Genomic DNA, 20,193 nt, shown 5'->3' with positions numbered 1-20,193 from the left:
TATTCACTTGCCAACTTTTTTCCCCACTCGTCAAAATAAAGGGGAAAGGATCTTACATTCCTTGGATGTACACAGACAACTACGTTTTTACCTGGACAGAGCCAAGAACATCAGGAAATCAGAGCAATTGTTTGTTTCTTATGCTTCAAGTTCCCAAGGTAAAGCCATTTCAAAACAGACCATTTCTAAATGGATTGCTCATGGAATCAGCTTTTGCTATTCACACCATGGAAAGCAAATCCCAGGGAGTATAAGGACTCACTCTACCAGAGCTGCTGCCACTTCAGCTGCCTTCCTCAGGGGAGTTCCTACCAAAGACATTTTGGAAGCTGCAACTTGGAGTTCTTGGAAAATGTGTCTGATGTTGATAAATGTATGTGAAGACTTTGGCATTATGTAGTTATTCAAACATTTATTTATATGTTCGCTATCCGTTTGTTCATTTATTATCATCTCACTGCAGTTGACTTCTGATATCTCCATGCTTACACAGTATTGTCCCCCTGTTCTTTTATTCCAAAACAGAGGCAGGTTGCATAGTGTAATTTGCATCAGGAGGGCCTCTCTACCAGATAACCTAATACGATGCAGTGATGCATCCCCACATGTTTATCATTATGGATCACTGCTGCAGTAGCCTTCGGATTCTGTCCTGTTAAAGGTAAAACAAGGAGCCAGCTTCCAAAGCTTCAGGGCACATTTCATAGGCCAAACCCATTAACTCAAGCTGAGCTGACTAAAAAGATGAGTTTAGGTACCAAGGCTTTAGAGCCTTCCTGCCTTTAAAGAGTGCTCTTCTTGCAGGCTTTAGAGGACTGACTGTTGGCCCCATTGATGGGCAGATGAGTTCTTTCCAGGGACCACTTTACTTTTTTGACAGAAATTGTACTTTCCTGTAAAACAGTAATTTTAAAGCTGGAAAGGGTGTTTTAATGACTGTCACTTGACTTTTAATTAGTTTAAAATGCGAGCATCACTTTTTGCTTTTGTGGAAAAAAATGTCAAAACTAATTTAAAACTACTATTCTGAGGTAGTTGTAATATTTTATTTTTTGGGAGTTGGGGTAAGTGATTATTATTTATTTATTGGGAACCGGGGTAAGTGATTAAAGTGCTTTTTAATGTCTGTATGGAAAAAATGTTACTTTTTCACTACACACCCATTTTACTGACTTACTGCTGCCAAGCTTCCCTAATGGTTCCTCAGTTCTTCCCTCTTCCAGCCACAAAGAAAAAATATTACTAAACAGCCTTTGCACCATAGTAGATTGCTAAAGTGCTTCAGCCACAAGTGGTGAGTGATCTGCTGTGGCAGTTTCTGATTCTTTAAACTAGTCTTTTTTTTTTTTTTTCCCTAGCTTCCTCTGGTGTAGTCCCTACAGCCAACGTAGACCAGAGGTTAGTGGAAGATAACAGCAAGAGGCAGTGTGTTGTATGTAGGGAGATTTTTATTTTTTTTTTTAATTTATTTATTTTTTTTTTTTTAGTGCAAGACACCAAATTTGTATTAATCCAGTTTCTCCCAGTCTCCCTCCCAGCTCCAATACAGTCTTCCACAAAAGCAAATACCACAGACTTTGCTTGGGAAGCAGTGCCTGTGGGAGTAAAAGTGCAGGATCTTTGAAACAGAAAAGAGAGAACAAAGCACATAAACATAAAACATGTTGGTACTCACGATTTGAAACAGAAAAGAGAGAACAAAGTACATAAACATAAAACATGTTGGTACTCACGATTGCTTTCAACTCTGGTCTCCAGGACCTCTACAAATTCTTATGGAGGACACCACAATGATGTGATGCACAAACAAGCAAATAGGAGTCCGGCCTTACCCTCTGTGCAGACTAGCCATGGTACTATGGGATTTAGGTTTTCAGCATAATCTTACTCTTCAGTCTTAACATACCGTCAGTAGAAAGTTGTGTGGTAGATGAGCTGAGCAGGACCAGGAAAGAATCTCGCAAGTGGGAATTGAATTGTGAGGTTTTCCAAGAATTAATCTAGCTGTAGAGAACACCTCAGATATATTTTTTTGCCTACACTCAACCATCAAGTGGCAAAATTCTTCTCCAGGATTCCATGCAGGAAGGCCTGGAAGGCAGATACTTTATTTTTCTTTGGACAATGATGTTCCTATATACTTTTCCATCCTTTCCACCAATATCCAGTGTCATTCTGAAGATTCAGAAGGACTCTCCAAGATCATTGTGGGGGTGCCCTCTCTGGCCCAGGCAGCAGTGGTTCTCTCCTTTTGGAAATGGTCAAGGTTAGTTATCACAAGCTTCCTCACAGACTAGACCTACTTGCACAAGCTTCCTCACAGACTAGACCTACTTGCACAAGCTTCCTCACAGACTAGACCTACTTGCACAAGACAAGGCATTTGTTTGATGTCCCCCCATTCCAAACAACTGACTCCCTTGTTGATAGAATCGTAATACCTTTTAGGCACCTTGAAGTCTTGCAGCAGGGTTTTAAGGGGTAAGAAAAGCTTCTGCGATAGTCATATATTTGTAAATGCAAAAGGTTTTCTAGTTGATGTTAAGAAAAGAATCAACAGACATTCAGGGCTGCTCTTTCTCTGCTTCTACATTTTTTGTGTGGATTACTATCCTCTAACCTGTTACTCCTCTATCAAGGTTTGTCGACCATTTTAGCATGTCTGTCCATGGATTCCCCCCTTTTAATGCAGTCACAGGATCATGTGCTATTGGCCCTGAGGCCCTTACAAGCCTAGCCAAGAATTTAGCTCATCTTCTGACAAGTCAGCACCCAATGCCCCTGTCCAGCAGGGACACGGGTAGAATCCCAGGGGTGTATTTTCTGTTCCCCATCCAGTTATCCAGGTTTCACTTAAGAGGGGGAGTCTCTGGGACACATATCTGTCCCACCAACAAGTCCTGTGTCTCATGGGAAAATGTTTTTGAATGGGTGTTTAATACCATGACTCCTAGAAAACAGGTGGATCCTCCTTGGCATCTAAATACTGTGCAAGGAAAACTAACTCTTGCTCCATTTGAAGTAGCCGATTGAGCTGGTTTGAGATTCCTGACATGGAAAACCATGATGTCTTTCTATTTTTCTGTTGCAGTATTCTTTACATGAGGGAGTTACCTGCCGCAATGACCTGACATCAGCCAGTATACAAAAGACTTTAACTAGTGAGAGGTGCATGGTATGTCGCACGTAGGCTGCTATTGGACATAGGCCATAGAAGTGATGTACGCATGCACCATCCTCTGAACTTTGGCACCAGTCAGAACGCTTCATCCATACATACAGTCTGCTCACCGAAGTGATTGCTGTCTCAGTGTTTCAGGTAAGTGCCCCATTGGGGAATCCATTCCTTACCTTTCTTATTGTGGTTAGGTTTAATGTCATCCAAGAAAGGCAAATGTCAATGTGGATGAGAGATTCCACATAGACCATCACCATAGGTGCCTTTTTTGTCTTGGGCCTACCCACAATCGAAGATCTTGTTCTGCCAGGCCTTTGTGCCTAAAACTTAGAAGTAGATTAGCTTCCCTTTCTATATATTTAGAGAATTAGACTTGAAACTCCTTACAAAAAGTGCTATTAAGGCTTCTTCCGCACTTGAGGCAGAGTCACTTGTGAAGCGGAAGACCAGGAAGCCTAGGCCTGAAACTTCAGCTGCACCTAATGCGGAAGGCATCTCTCCCAAGGCAGTTGCTAGTCTGGAGAAACATTCATCCCCTACGTCCGATTCACAGGCCAAGCCCATAACAGAGGTCGCCTTGGATCAGGATGATAGCACATCCTTGGAGCTACCACAGACATCCAGTGTGGATGTCAAGGGGGAGCCTAGACTTGTGATTACCAAGGGCCCTAGGGGAATCTCCCCAAATATTGGTTAGGGAGGAAGTTGATTCTGACATTTTTGAAGCATTATTGAAGCTAGGCCTACATCTGGTCCTCCGACCTTACACAGAGTTGATTTGTATGCTAAGAAGAAACAAAATAACTAAGGTTTTCCTCACCTTCCACTGATTCACTAAAGGATTGGCAGAAGTTTACACAGGGCATTTTTAATGCCCTTATGTCTCTTAGGACTCCTCCAGGGGTTTCAGTACCAGCCACACCCTGGATTACCTCTCCTCAATAGGGTTAGGGAAGAGGCTTCTTCCAAAGATGAAAAATTCTCAGAGGATGAGTTCCTAGCTTATTCATCTCAGATCCCCTCCCTGCTGGATTATGTTTCCCTAGAGGAGGACTCCAATGGTACTGACTCCCCAGTGGGGGAAATTACTCCCCAGTGGGGGAAATTGCTTTCAGTGAGACCTTGGGTAAGATGAAGGAACATTTCAAATGGGATAGTTGTCAGTTCAAAAACATTACTATGGATTGCTTCAGGTAAATACTCCTAGACCCTCAGCCGTACCCCCTGTCCTACCTGCATTTTTAGATGCATTTGCATCTTTCAGTAAGACTCTTGACTCCTAGCCTCCAGCACCTAAGAAACCAGACAGATTCTACAAGCTGCCTGAAGACTGCAAGTTTCTTTTTAAAGCCCCTTCTGTCATCACTATGGCTTCTGATAAGCCCTCTAGGTTACTTCCGTCTACTGTCCTTCTTCCTTCTGACAAAACTATCAGACATATGGAGAGGTTAGGCAAAAAAGTATACACTTCTGCCATCCTCGCCTTTAGGGCTATCTGTTATCAAGCACACTTGCCCCAACTCTCTAAAATAATTTCAGATTTGCCAGACTCAGAGAATTAGTCTTTGGCCTTATCCTTGATTGGGGCTTCCACTTAAGTGGCCTGGCATTCAATAAAATGCAGTTACGATGCTGTGGAGTCTTCAGCTAGCGCGGCTGCCACAGGTTCTGTCCTGAGAAGATTTGCTTGGTTGAGACTGCCAGGGGACATAAATCCAAACTCATGGGTGCTGCTCTGGACAATTCAGTCCTGTTTGGGTCTGCTACTGTGAAATTGTCCAAAACTTTACAGGAGAAGGGTAAAGAGATGCAGGAATTTTATCAAAATTCCCAAGGAATAATCCTTCTAAACCTGTGTTTGTCAGGCAGTCACTGCCCCCTCCAGCTAAGGCTAAAAAGTCTGGTAAGAGACCTCAGCAACTTAGGACCTCCCCCAGCAAGCCCCCATCAAAAACAGCCCTTTCTAGACAGACTAGGGTCCATTTATTTGGATCCCAAACATCCCTCCCTTTCCCTTCACCATTCCATTTCAACGCCAGCTTGGGAAAACATTACACAGGATTCTTAAGTGCTTTCCATTATAAAAAGGGTTATTCTATTGTCTGGAATTCACTCCCACCTTTCACAGCATATCACAACCTCCCGGAGACCAACTGCCACATTTCCCAAAGGTGCCGCAAGACCCGTTGGATCAAGGCTCCATTCAACCTGTACTATGCAAGGGGAAAAGGGTTGTATTCAAGGATGTTCTTGGTACCAAGGAAAAGGGGGTCTTTGGAGACTCATCCTGGACCTCTCTTACCTCAATACCTTCCTGAAAGTGCATACATTCAGAATGATTACTTTGCAAATCCTTTTCTCTCTGATTATCCCACAAGCCTATATGGCCTTCATAGACATGAAGGATGCTTACCTACACATCCCCATTCATCCCAAGTACAGGAAATTGTTGATTCGTTATAGCCTCTTGGCATTTTAAATTTTTCTACTTTGCCTTTTGGTCTTTCCACCTCCCCACAGGTATTCACGAAATGTCTAGCCCCAGTTTTTGCTTACAGCAGACTTCAGGGCATTCGGGTCTTCCCATACATGGACGATCTTCTCTTTCAAGCAGTCAGCCCAGGAGCATTAGAGCACAATCTAAGCTCTGCCATTTCCATCCTACAATCGCTGGGTTTCACAATAAACTACCAAAAATCTGCTCTCTCCCCATCTCAGGACCACATTTTTCTGGGATGCAGGGTACAAATGGACCTTAAGTTCTCTCTCCTCACTGAGAAGTTTCAGGAGCTCATTTCCTTCATCCAAAGCTTCATCCCACTTACTCACATGACTGCCAGGAACTTTCTCAGAAGCCTGAGCTTCATGGCATCCACCATCCCAGTGCTTCCTGTGGAAAACTGCATATGAGGAAAATACATGCATATCCACTTGAGTTCCCAGTTCCCATCCTCCCTGGCCTGAAGGAGATTACTTGGTGGATTCAACAGTTGACTGCCAAACCAGGACTCTCACGCCATCCTCTACCACCTGTCCAGATGATGTTCACAGATGCCTCAGATACAGGATGGGGAGCAGCTATCTGCTCTAAAAAAGCACAAGGGACCTGGTCCCCCTCTCAAAGAAGGGAACACATCAGTATAAAAGAAATGAGGGCACTGCTACTGGCTCTTAAGACTTTTCATTCCCGGCCCTCTAAAATTTTTCACAGACAACATGACCTTTTTCGGTATGTGAACAAGCAGGGAGGGACACAGTTTTGCCTCCTTCGCAAACTAGCCCTGCAAGTATGGGAAGTGGCTGTCGAACTTCACCCCCACCCCCATGATGTATATCCCTTCCAGCCTAAATGTAGCGTCAGACACCTTGTGCAGGTCCGAAACACAATCCCCTGATGTGTTTCTTGACATTGCCCACAGAAGGGGTACTCCACAAATATATCTCTTTGCCTCCTCCATGAGCAGACATCTTCCACGGTTTTGTGCCAAAGATCCACATCCTGTGGTCTGGAAGATAGACACCCTCAGCTTTTCATAGAAGGGGATGTTTCTGTATGCATTTTCTCCCCTTTCTCTCATTCCAACAGTCCTGCTTAAGATTCAGCAGGACAAACCAAAAATCTTGATGGTGATTCCCTTTTGGCTAAGACAGCATTGGTTCCCCCTACTCCTGCATTTAGCCAAGGGCAATCACCACAAGTTACCCCACGGAGTGGACCTTCTCACACAGCACAAAGGAGTTCTTATCCATCCCCACTTAACTACTCTTCAGCTCACATTGAGGTTGATGGGGTTTTAATTTCTTAGACTCCTTTTTTCAGAAGACATGCTTAGGGTTGGGCAGGAGGCCAGGAAACCCAATACTAGAAAATCTTATTTATCCAAATGGAAAAGATTTTTCACTTTGGTGTCATTCTCATAAACAGAAACCACTTACAGTGGAAGTCCCACTGGTTCTCTCATACCTGTGTGAATTGCTGGATGCTGGCTTAACTTACTCTTCAGTAAAAGTAGCCTCTAGCTAACTAGCCCCTCACTAACACTCTTCAAGAGAAACCTTGACGAGTGGATGGGTAACAGAAAATACACCCCTGGGATCACTTCATTGGCTCTGCTTGACAGAGGATCAGTTAATTAATCAATGGAGTAGCGAAAGCCGACACACTCTGGCTAGGCTTATAAATGCCCTTGGTCAGATAACCTAGTACCTACCTATGAACCTGTAAGTACACCTGTCAGCTATTTCTGCCCGTCTGCTCCTTTAGCCTCTAGTTTTGAGGTTAAACAATTCGTAAGAGGTGTCCTTCACATGAGACTCCCCACCCCCGGAAACCTGTTCCACCTCCCTGGGATCTTAAGTTTGTATTGGAGAAACTGGCCCTAGTCCCTTTTGAGCTGGCAATTTGTTCCTGGAAAACTATTTTGCTGCTTGCATTATCCTTAGCCAGAAGGATTTCTGAACTCTAGGCCTTTATGGCTTCTCCTTTTTTCTTGGTGTTCCACAGAGACAGAGTATCTCTTCGCACCAACCTTTCCTTTATGCATAAAGTGGTAAGTAAGTTATCCCTCAACCAGTCTACTCATTTACCTACCTTTATCCCCACTCCACAGAACTTTGCAGAGAAGATTCTGCACACCTTGGATGTGCACATACAGCTTAGGTTCTGTCTTGACAAAACAAAGGATATCAGGAAATCTGACCAGTTGTTTGTCTGCTTTCATCCAAGAGCTTTAGGAGTTCCTGTAATGCAGTATTTCCAGCTGGATCTGTAAAGCTATTTCCTTCTGCTCTGAGCATCATGGAAAGAGTCTCCCTTCTCCTGTTAAGGCACACTCTGCCAGGGCTGCTGTTTCCCCTGGTGCCTTCTTCAAAGGACTGGACACCAACTCCATTCTCAAGGCAGCTACCTGCTAAGCCCATACCTTCACCAAACATAACTGGACAACATTTCCAAGTCTAGGGCAGGGTTTGCCAGGGCTGTTCACCATGGCTTCATGGAGAACTCCACTGCCCCTACCTCCTCCCTTTCCTCATGAGCTTTGGTATTCTCCCTAGTAAGGAATAGAAGGACATAGATTAGTTGTGTAAAATCTTACCATAATGATAATGTCCTTCTCTTCTCTTCTCTTTTGCAGCATTCCATCCCTCCCTCCTTCCCTGACTTTGTTCTTCCTTGGATGTATTTGGCTTACATACTTCCCTTAGACGGATGTTCCTCCTGGGGTACTCATTTCTGGGGATGGTGCATGCGTACGTCACGTTTATGGCCTACTTCCGACAGCAGCCTACCTGCAACGTACCACGCACCTCTTAGTAGTTAAGTATTTTGTATACTGGCTGATGTCTGGTCATTGTGGCAGGCAGCTCCCTCATGTAAAGAATACTGCAACAGAGAAGAGCAGGACATCCATCGTTATGATAAGATTTTATACAACTAACCTTTATTCAATTGTTTTGACGTCTACAAGAAGAGGATCTGAGTAGTATGCACTTACAGCAGGTCAACCTCCTCTCTTTTTCCATGATGATAGGGTTTCCTTAAGAACTAGTCGTTATACACCTAAAGTGGTATCACAGTTTAGTTTGATCCAGGCTGTATATCTCCATCTTCTTTCCAGAACCTAAAAATGAGGGAGAAAGAATAATCAGTACATTGGATTTTTTTCAGGAACTCTGATAAGATCTGATTTTTTTGTGAATGTAAGAAAAAGGAAAACTTGTATCAAAACCGACCATTTCCAACTGATTGTCTCATGCTATTACCTTTTGTTATACTCACCACAACAAAATACTTTCAAGCAGGTTCAAGTTCATTCTGCTAGGACCTTGGCCTCATCTGTGGCTTTTTAGAAAGGTTGGATTCTAGATGCATTCTAGAAGAAAAACATTGGTCCTTTATGCACACTGTTACAAAGCAGTAGAATCTAATTTCCTTCTCCAGGTCTAGGACAGGAGTTACTGAGACCTTTCACCAGGGTCTTCTTGAACCTCATCCTGCCTCGTTTCAGTCTATTTAAGCTACAGTAATTTACTGAAACGGCTAAGGCTGCTGCTTCAGTGGTCCATGTGATGAGTGTAGTACAATTCTGTAAGTAAACTTAACACAACCATTAATGTTTGAATGATCATTGCTGCAACAGCCACACTCTCCCTTCTCCCCTTTAATGTTCTTGTTGCTAGTTGAGGACCTTCATTTTCATTTTTCTAGCATTGTTCTTGTCAGAGCTTTAGTCTCCCAGTCTGTGTTGGCTTGAAAGCTCTGAAGGACTTGGCACACCTGAACAGTCCCCTAAAGCTCTGGAGGCTGGCCAGCTGTGTTATATCCTTAGAATATAACCCGTATAGCTAAAGCTATTGCAGCAATAATCTTTCATTTACTACTATGACAAGTTTACTTGCAGAACTTTGTTTTCTATTCTAGACTGTAAGGGTGCACTTGTCAGCACTACAGATTTGGACAGGCCAAGTAAGAAGCCTTCATATTACAGCTGATGAAGGATTTTTCCACTGCTCTAATACATTTCTCCATGCTTACACATTACATATGTGTTGGGCTTACCATGAGGTATAGCCTGAGGGTGTGCTTGCCTTGCCACAACAACCACTCCTCCTCCTCTTCCAACTCCCTAAAATTCTCAGCACAGCAACTTGTGATCCCTCAATTCCACCAGGGCTCCATGGGAAGATCTGTCCAGCAGATTTCTCCATCTAGAATAGCCACACCCATTCTGCTCATCCATGCTGTAAAGTTTCCTGAATCATCGTTATCAACCCCCTTTCTCCCATTTTCTACATGGAAGTCAGGTACCATGTCACTTGTCACCATCTCTGCCTATTCAGTGCCAACCTCCTTCCTTCTTCAACACTCATGTCTGACTGTCGGAGGTCTTCTCTCATACAATCCATCCACCTCTTTATGGACACCCTCATTTCCTCTTGCCTTCTTTCTGTTGGCTCCAAGTGTTCTTCACCAGATTTGTCTTTTCCTTTCAGGCATGTCTCTGAATCACAGTAATCTGTTCTGTTTGACCTTTTCTGTAATTGGCGTTACTTTGGCATCTGCTGTTATGTCCTGTTTTCTTCATCTGTCCCACAGTGTGTGTCCTACCACCTTTGTCAAGCACTTCATCTCCATTACCTCTGGCTTCAAGTGCTGTGCCTTTTTTGCCCAGGTTTCTGTACCATACATTAGTACTGGTTGCACCACTGTTTTATACAACTTATTTTTCAGCTTCTTTGGCATTCTTCTGTCATACATTACTCCTGACATTCTGTGCCAGTTGGCTGCAGCCCCTCTGATTTTAGCTTTGACCTTCTCATTCAGACGTCCCTTCTCCTCAACCACCCCTCCCAGATGTAACTGTTTACCTGTTCCACTGTTTTCCCTTCTGTCGCAGTTTTAAACTTCTGATTTCCCCCATTTGCTGCCATTACAGTTGTCTTGTCTGTACTCTGTTTCATCCCATGTGCCTTAACTTTTGCATCCCATTCCCCTAACCTTTGCTGAAGATCTTGCTCAGTCTGCCTGTAATGCCACATTGTCTGCATACAGCAGCTTTGTTGACACTTCTACTCCGACCTGTTTGCTAATGTAGTTTATCACCAGAATGAGAAGCAGTGGGTTCAGAGCTAAAGCCTGATGCACTCCCAACCCACTGGGAGCTCCCTGTAAGACCGACCACTGTTTGTACTTTATTATTTTGGTCCTTTGTACATAGCTTGCACTAATTTTACCAGTGTTTCTTGGACTTCAAACCACTGCAGTATTCCCCAAATCAGCTTTCTTGGGACTTTGCCATATGCTTTCTCCAAGTCTAAGAATGCCCTGTTGGACTCTTTCCTGATTTCTAGTGCCTTGTCAAGTATCTGTCTTTCTCACTGCAAACATCAGCTCAGTTGTACTGCACCTTGATCTGAATCCAAACTGCTTATTTCCCATTTTCCTGTGTAATACTCTGTGTACTCATTTATCAGTCACCCTCTTCAGAACTTTTATGCATTGTGGTAGGAGTTGGATATCTCTGTATTACCTAGAGTTGTGAATGTCCCCTTTGTTCCTGAACACTGGAACTAGTGTGTTTATTCTCCAGTCAACTGGGATACAACTTTCTCTCCATACTGCTGTGAGTATCCTCAGGAGCCATTTTCCCCATCTCTCCCAACATCTTGATCATATCTGCTGTGACCTCATCTCAGCCTGCTGCTTTCCCTGACTTCATTTTCCTTAATACTGCTCTTACTTCTTTTAGAGTGGCTCTTCCTCTTCTCTCACTTTGGGTTGTGTCTGGGGTAATATAGCTTCTGTGGCATTTTCTTCATTGAGAAGTTACTGGAAGTACTCCTTACATCTGCCTTTGTTGTCCTGTGGACTGGTGAACAGGTTGTTGCTGGTGTCCCTTATGAAGGGTGTCTGACTATGTTTATCATTCTGTCTTTGCCTTGCAACCTTATTTCTTTGTGCCATCTGCTGAGTCATTTTCCAGAAGTTGGCAGAGTCCCTCTAATGCCATTCCCAAAACACAGTTGTAGAATAAAGTTTATCCGGATGACAAAGCCAGTAATATATCCTTTAATAAAAGCACAAAAACCTCTCTAGCGCCTCAGCATAAAAGCCTTTCCAGGAGATAATACAGAGAAAAAACATCTCTTATAAAGATACATCAATTATAATAAATCAATAAAACAATTAGCTAATACTATTAGCACTTTACAATAAATATTTCCAATTACATTCCTGGTTTAATCCACCAGGAGTCAAGAGTGTTGTACTTTAAAATAAAAACTGCTTCTTTAAACAGTAACTTGTTTTTTAAACAAGTTGTATTTGTTACTGTAACTTGTTCAAGAATGCAGCCTCTTAAATCTGAATAAGCCCCCCATGCATATCATTAAAATGGGAAGCAATAGGGCTTTCTTATTTTTTATTTTTGATATCTCAAATGTGTTCCTGCTGACCTTAAAAGACCTCTTACTCTCACCTATATAAAACAGATTGCATGGACACTTAAGAGAATAAATAATGCCCACTGCATTGCATGTATACTCTGTTTCCGGTCTATATTTTACACCATTAATTTTATCAAAATATTTAATTACATATGGACAAACTGAACAGTTTCCACATGCCCAGGTGCCTACCCTAGCAATTTCATGCCCCAATGTTCACATCCGGTAAAGAAAAATTTGCATGGACTAACATGTCTTTTAAATTATGACCTCTTTTAAATGAGATCAAAGGTAAATGCCATACATTATTTAATTTATATCTTCCCTTTATCAAGAAGGAGCAGTAGTATTTTATAACAACTATAATTTCATCAGAAAGTATATTATATGAAGTAACAAAAAAAAATTTTCCTTCCTTCCTGATTTATTGTTCTTTGCAAGGAATTATTATAATCCTTCCTTCCTGATTTATTGTTCTTTGCAATGAATTATTATAATCCTGGTGGATTAAACCAGGAATGTAATTGGAAATATTTATTGTAAAGTGCTAATAGTATTAGCTAATTGTTTTATTGATTTATTATAATTGATGTATCTTTATAAGAGATGTTTTTTCTCTGTTTGTATTATCTCCTGGAAGGCTTTTATGCTGAGGCGCTAGAGAGGTTTTGGTTCCTCTAATGCCATGTTCTTTGCTGTTGCAACTCCTGTCTTAGCCTCTTTTTGTTAGGCATCCAGTATTCCTTCCTATGCCTGGTCCATCTTTTTTGCCTTCCACTTTTTCTTGCACTACTCCTTTCTTTGACTTCCTGGACTTCTGTATTCCACCTCCAGCTTTCCTTCTGTACATTATTTCTATACCTGGCTCAATCATTTATCTGTTCTGTAGTCCTTGCACATGCTGTTTTGAGCCACTGCCATTCTTCTTCCACTCCATTTCCTCTTCTTGAGGTGCTAGAACCCTGAGTTTACTGCTGTGCTTTCTCTCCAGTTAGCTTTCAGGTCTTCAGCCTATTATCTGACCATTGCTTGCAGCTGATTGTGGCAGTCAGTGGTTTATGCTGTGGGCCTACTGTTTCACTAGGAATGACTTTGCAATTGCTGATTCTACCCCAGTTCCATTTTCTTACCAAGAGGAAGTCTACCCGAGTTGTATGCTGGCCAGTTTTGTATTTGATCTTCTGACAATCTCTTTCTGAACCATGTGTGTTGACTACCATCAAGCCATTTGCCAGACAAAAGTCAGGAATGACCTCTCCTCCTTTATTCCTGTTGCCCCACCCATGTTGGAGCCAGACTGCCTTCATATCTTGTTCTTTCTGTCCTGATATGTGCATTCAGGTAACCCATTATAAACATCAATTCCTATTGTGCTGCTTTATCTAATGGGTCCTGAAATTACTGTCTGAATGTTCGATTTTTCTCACCATCACAATCCTGCTTATGGGGAAGAGGCTGAGATTATGAATACTGCTCTGTCATTACACTGGAGTCTGAATGCCATGAGCCTGTCACTAATTCTGATGACATCTGTAAGTGTCTTCTGAAGCCTTTCTCACTACAGTTCCCACACCATTTGTAGCCTGTCTTCCTATGGAGTAGTAGACTCTGGATCCCAAGCCAATGACTTTGCTCCACTGCCCTTCCATATTGTCTCCTGGATACATAGGATGTCCAGCCTCCATCTAACCATCATGTCATCCACTTCCAAGCCTCATCCTGTCAGTGAACCTACATTGAGTGTGGCATTTCTTAGTTCATGTTCTTCAGGTTGATTGGTTTTGCATCCAGCTTTCATTCAACAGAGCTATCCCAGGTAAACCAAACTGAACAGCCAGCCAGTAGCTTATTGTCCCAGGGATGCTGGGCATTTATGGTGGACACACACTGGCCAGTAGGGGCACATACACCCCTCCCACCATTAACATGGGTCCCTGATGTAGGTTGAAATAGGCCGGGTCGTTAACCCACTTATCACCAGCAAATACCCATTTCCATTTTAATGACATTAGTTGACATGACCAGATCACCTAGAAACATATGTGTACACCATCGAGTGGCTAGCCCTACCATTGAGCTAGTAGTAGTCAAACTGTGGTCACTTGAACCATAGTCAGGGCTCGATCCATCTGTACCACCAGTGAGGTTAGTTATTCATAACAGAGGATTTACTACATATTTGAAGGAGAGGGTCTTTGTAGTTTGAATGCTAATGTACTTTAGTTGTCTTGAGTACCTACTTAAGAAAGGCATCTGTGGAAGAAATTTGAGGAGTACTGATTCTTTCAAAGCACGGTAGAGTTGTGGAGCAACTTGCATGTCAGCTGAGGTGGTGTGTTCAAAATGTGTAATGCTGTTAGTTTGGTAAAGAAGACCATGGTGCGAGTTGGGGCAGACTGTTTATGAAAGGAATGAAAGGCTGATAGGGAATGGGTGAATCCCTTTGGAAATAGAAGCTTAATTGGATGTGCTGTAGGTCAGCTTTTTTATCATTTCCTTGCGTTAGGAAACCGAAGACCATACCTGTGAACTGTCCTGAAGTTGATGATCTTCTGAAAAAAGATGGTAGATACAAGTAAACTTTCCTTTCTTCAAAAAAGACACGTTAATTTAAGTTCTCACTGTTTTTTATTGGGTCAGTAATAGTATTATAGCAGTATTTAAAAAGTTCCTGATTTTGAGCTTTGTCCTTAATTATTTTTGCCTTTGCTCATTATTCTGGACGTGAAGTTGAAAACTGTGCTTATGAGAAGGAGAAAATTGATAGAATTTTGTTGTGTTATGCTCTTAATGAGTATATTTTGGTAGTTTTGCAGCAGGATGTCAAGATACAGCTTTTTGTTTAAAAACAAAGTGTACGTGTATAAATGAGCAGATAAATGCATTTACTTTGAAATTAAGAACTTTGAAAAGATGACTTTGCTTTAAGTAAGTAGAAGCCCAACATCTCTTCAAATGCTCGACTATGTTTACCTGCCTGTTTTTTATACAGATTGTTATATTAATGTACAAATTTTGAAGTATTTCATAGTGCAGTGTTACTGCAGGGTAAGGATAAGCAGTTTCTCATTTACTACTGTCTTAAACTTTGTTACTTTCTTTTTAGGGCCTGCGGAACAAACCAAAGAAAACAGGACATGTAAAGCCAGATCTCATCGATGTTGACTTAGTAAGAGGTAAAATGCTTAGAAAAAATATTAACAGTTTGTTTCCAGGAACTTTGCATGCCTAAAATTGCTGAAGCATAGCTCATATGGAATTTTGGGTACTTTTCCATTAAACCCCTACCACTTCACGCTGCTGTGTTTTGGCGATAACATAAAAGTACCAAATTAAACACTTGTTTTACACAGATATTTATCTTCAACAGTAAAACGCATCTGACGAGTAACTGATCTGCAAGTAACTTGAAGCTAATAATATGTGATTCAAAATTATATAGAAAAATATAGCATTTTAAGCGCAACACTATTAAACCCAATAAGATGTTAAAATTAAGGGGAAGCATTACAATCTTAGATGGTTTTCAGACGCTCATGGAATTTTGGGTACTTTTCCATTAAACCCCTACCACTTCACGCTGCTGTGTTTTGGCGGTAACATAAAAGTACCAAATTAAACACTTGTTTGACACAGATATTTATCTTCAACAGTAAAACGCATCTGACGAGTAACTGATCTGCAAGTAACTTGAAGCTAATAATATGTGATTCAAAATTATATAGAAAAATATAGCATTTTAAGCGCAACACTATTAAACCAATAAGATGTTAAAATTAAGGGGAAGCATTACAATCTTAGATGGTTTTCAGACGCTCTTCCAGTGTTGCCTGTCTTAGGTGTAACCCTAAGACTTAGTCACAAGGCCACATTCCTTTTTCTGCCTGTACTTAACAGTTGCATCTTCCATACCTTATACTCGGTGATAGCTTCTGATCTCACAAACGAGGCTTGTCCTATTAGATGAAGAAATAAATGCAATACCCATCACTGATTTTACTTTACCCCACTCTTGGCACACTAAGTACGCTTTTTAATATTACGTTTGATCTCAACCAGTACTGTTGACTAACTCTGCAGGCACCACGACTTACACAAGAAATGGCAGACAGCAGATACCTTTCAACTACTTTAACAAAATTAAATGCTGAAGGCAGGCTAACATAAGTCACAAGGAAATACCCAAAGTATCGAAGACTGGTAGTACTTCTGGAAACATTCATGTAAATCGTATAACAAAGCTTTCGTTCACAGTAAACATAATAGTACTACTAATAAATAATATAAAAAGAATACACAATACAAGAGATGAGCAGGATGTTTTAAATACCAACGAATAATTGAAAATTCCTAATGTACCTGCCTAAATAATTGGTTACAAATGTCAGGACTCAGCGGTGTACCTAATCAACGCGACAAACAAACTGAAAAGGAAGGTATTTTTAACTAACTTGAAGTTAGTTTCAGTACAACATAAAAGTTGTAAGGGTGATCTGAAAGGGGATTGCACAGACAGTATTCCCATACAAGTTTTCCTCTTTAGCCGGTGTACTTGCAGTCAAGAAAGATAACACGTGTGTCGTATACCATTTGGGGAAATAGATATTATATTAGAAACAATGCTTGCTGACTCAGTTACGTAAGGCTGTCGAGTGATCCTTCTGCCCAGCCTGCAGGAGAGAGTTGTCTAAGTAAAATCTGCTACTGAAATACTGCCAAAACACAGCAGCGAGAAGTGGTAGGGTTTTAACGGAAAAGTACCGAATTTTGATTTTTTTTTTTTTTTTTTTAAATTTAATTCTTTGCTTGTTTAAAGAACACATAAAAGTACTAATCTTTTATGCACATGCTTTACTTTGACACAAAATGGCTCATTTTCATATAGCAGCAGTATACAGAGCAGAGCGAATTGACTTGCGGAAACACTATGAAGCTGTGTTGCCAACTTTCTTGGTAGCTTTTCAAGCCCATGTGTCAACACTATTACCCATAGGTTCATAGGTGTTTACTAGGCTAATGAACACAAGGGCCTTTTTAAGCCTAGCCATGCATCCCAAATCTCTGACAAGTACCGATACCCTTGATAAGTATAAGCATGGGCCAACCATTTACAGGTTACCTGTGTCCATTAGAGACATAGGTGCCAAACCAGTGATGAATTTCCTGTTTCCCATCCAGTTGTCCTAGTTGCACTTGAATTAGGTTAGGGAGGAACTCTGCTTCACATGGATGGGGAGCCTGTTCCATAGATGGAATACATACCTATCTTGCCAGCAGGTCTTATTTGTATCACAGGTAAGGTTTAAGTCTTTAGAATGGGTAATTCTGCTGCTGTATGTTTTGTGGATAATGCAGGAGGCCCATCAGAGTGGGGTCTGACAATGCCCTGTATGCCAGGCATAGATCTCCCCTCAAAAACCTGTAGGAGACAGAATACAGGGATGGGGCCTTGAGGCAGTCTGCATAGGACATTTTACTTTACTCCCTGTATTCTTTTAGTGAGTAACCTCTGTGGGATGCTGCAGTTGTTGGATATGCCTGGTTAGGTACATACCAAAGAGGGCATTGTACTCAATGACAGGTCTGATGAATGCTGAATACAGTAAAATAGTGACTTCCTTGGACTTAGATGCCTTGCATTTGTTTATAAGTTGTACAACATAGAATGATTTCTTCACCACAATAGACACATGATGATCAGAGGCTAGATTACTACCTGTGTGTGTCCCTAAGTCCCTGACTACTGGGTCAATTCTAAGGGTTGAGTTGTCCGTATAATAGTTACCATGGATGGAGGACTTCCCAAAGGATACTGTCATGCATTTGACACCAGTTGTTTGTCTGTATCAGCCCCTGCTGGATGACATTTGTGTCCATGTGAGATTCAGTGACAGCTCCTAATTTGCAGTCATCTGCAAATTTAGTCAGCCAGAGACCACTGACATTGGCCTTGACTTCTGAGAAATAAATGCCAAAAAGGAGCAGTCCAAGGACTGATCCCTGAGGGACTCCACTTGTGACTGGCCTTTTGTAGAGGTGGACTCTCCATTCTAACTTCCTGCGTCCTGTCTGTGAGCCAGTTGACTGTCTGCTGGGTGACATACGGGTTTGTACCTAACCTCTTGAGTTTGTCAACACTGCCCAAGTAGGGTATTGAATCAGATGCCTTGGCCAGGTCAAGGTAGGTAGTGTGAACGATTTTTCCCTCATCCATTGCTTTGGTGACCTTCTCAAAGAAGTCCATCAGGCTGAGTAGGCATGGTCTGTTCTTGACAAAACCAAACTGTATTGGGTCCAGTGTCCGGAGGTTTAGTACATCTGTTTTCATTATCTCCATGGTAATTCTTTCCATGACTTTACATATAAGACTAGTGAGACTTATGGGTATATAGTTGGCCCACCTTTGTGCAGAGGGATGACAGTTGCTTTTTTCCTTTCATGAGGCCTGTTTAGAGGCTACAGTTAAATATTAATTCCAGAGGCCCTGAAAGGTTATGTTTCATGTTATTTAGAAGGCATAATGGGATATTGTTTGGGACCATTGATGCAGTGTTCTTGGTCTTGGGGAGTGCATTAAGGACCTGTTCCCTAGTGATAGTAGGGGGAGTTATATTTGATGATATTTCCTGAGGGAAGGTTGAGGGGGAGTGTGAGGTGAAGTTGGAGCTGAATTATTTAGCCAGGAGGTTGGCTGTATGTTCTTGGCTCAGTGTAGGTGTCTCCATTTAAAGTGTGCTCTGCACACAATTGTGTATTGTCTTTGAGGTTGCAGACATGTTTAAAAATACTTTGTGGTTGTCCTTGGCCTGATTTGGCATTGGTAGACCTTATTTGTCCACTGCGTTATTTATTTTGAGTGTGCTCTTATCTTGCTGGCTGCTGCACCTTCTAATTTTTGCCATGATTTTCTTCCACTTGTTATATAGCCTATTGATTTTGTGATTCCACCAGGGTGGCTTGTTTTTTTGAGTTAGTTCTGTACTTCTTCCTGGTGAGTACACCTGCCTCTCTGTAGCTATTAACATGCTTGCACAGAATTTCTGTGAACAGTGATGCATAGGTAGCAGTGTTCTCAGGATTTATGGGGGCTTCAGATTTTGCCAGTTTCTCACTTAATAGCAGGAGGTTAGTCTTAAAATAGTTCCTGAATATTCCAGGTTTAGCTAGGGGTCCAGGTTTTATTTTTACTTCAAAGGAGACCATTTTGTGGCCTGACCTTACCAGGGAAGGCATTACAGTAGGGGGGTGTGCAGCAGTCTCCCATATTAGTGAGGACCAAATCCTGTATGGTTGCACCCCTAATTGGTGTACTGATGTCTGGTCCAGGGAGTTTGTGTTTACAAAATCCAGGAAGCTGTATGCATGTACATTTGGCGTCGTATAGAATTCCCAGTTAATAGTGGGGTAATTAAAGTCACCCATGAATATGGTATTGGGTTAGATTGTTAGTGTTTCTAATAAGTTTAAATACATGGTATGTGTTTCCTGAGTCATAGAGGGGGACCTATAGCTTGCAAGGAAGTGGTATTGGATTTTACCTATGGTGATTTGAACATGAAGCAGATAAAGTACATTGTCCTGTTTGACCAGCCTTGAAGTGTGTTTTTTTATGTAAATAGAGACTCCTCTGCCTTTAGTCCCTGCCTATGAAGTAGCTGGCCTAAATGTGTGGAAGGTATTATAACCCTGCACTGATGGTGCACTGTCCACGGCTTTAAACCACATCTCAGAGATCATGCAGACGTCAGCATTCTCTAGAGTAAAGAGAGCTTCTAGGGAGTGGAGTTTTTTGCTTAGACTCCTAGCATTGAGCAGAAATACCTTTAGATTTTCTTGGATTTGATTTGCTATGTCAGAAGTGCTTTCAGTTTGGCATTGCCTAAAAAAGGCACTATGAGGAAGACAATGTTTTAGCTAATATTTGAAAGCCTAGAGGGGAGAGGTGCAGACCATCTCTAGCAAAGCAGCGTGGTCTGTTGACAATCTCCTTCCATGCTGACAAATATTGCACTCCCCTTAGAATGACACCAGAAACTAAGCCAATTATTAGCTAATCATCTTTTGTTTGT

General features: G+C 41.7%; 1 protein-coding gene across 3 annotated transcripts in view; it reads left to right on the top strand.

Annotated features, from left to right (window-relative positions):
* The window catches only part of PHTF2 (putative homeodomain transcription factor 2), a 1,638,259-nt gene that overhangs the window by 476,751 nt on the left and 1,141,315 nt on the right, over nucleotides 1–20,193 (top strand). For all 3 annotated transcript variants that reach the window (XM_044088321.1, XM_044088320.1, XM_044088322.1), the window contains exon 4: nucleotides 15,231–15,300. In XM_044088321.1, coding sequence (XP_043944256.1) covers nucleotides 15,231–15,300 — 70 coding nt within the window. The remainder of the gene's footprint in view (nucleotides 1–15,230; nucleotides 15,301–20,193) is intronic.

This window comes from Protopterus annectens, chromosome 11.part0 (assembly GCF_019279795.1).
Source record: "Protopterus annectens isolate FY-2018-M chromosome 11.part0, PAN1.0, whole genome shotgun sequence".
NCBI lineage: Eukaryota > Metazoa > Chordata > Ceratodontiformes > Protopteridae > Protopterus > Protopterus annectens.
Note: the sequence above shows the minus strand (reverse complement) of the source record. Positions and strands in the feature narration are given on the sequence as shown.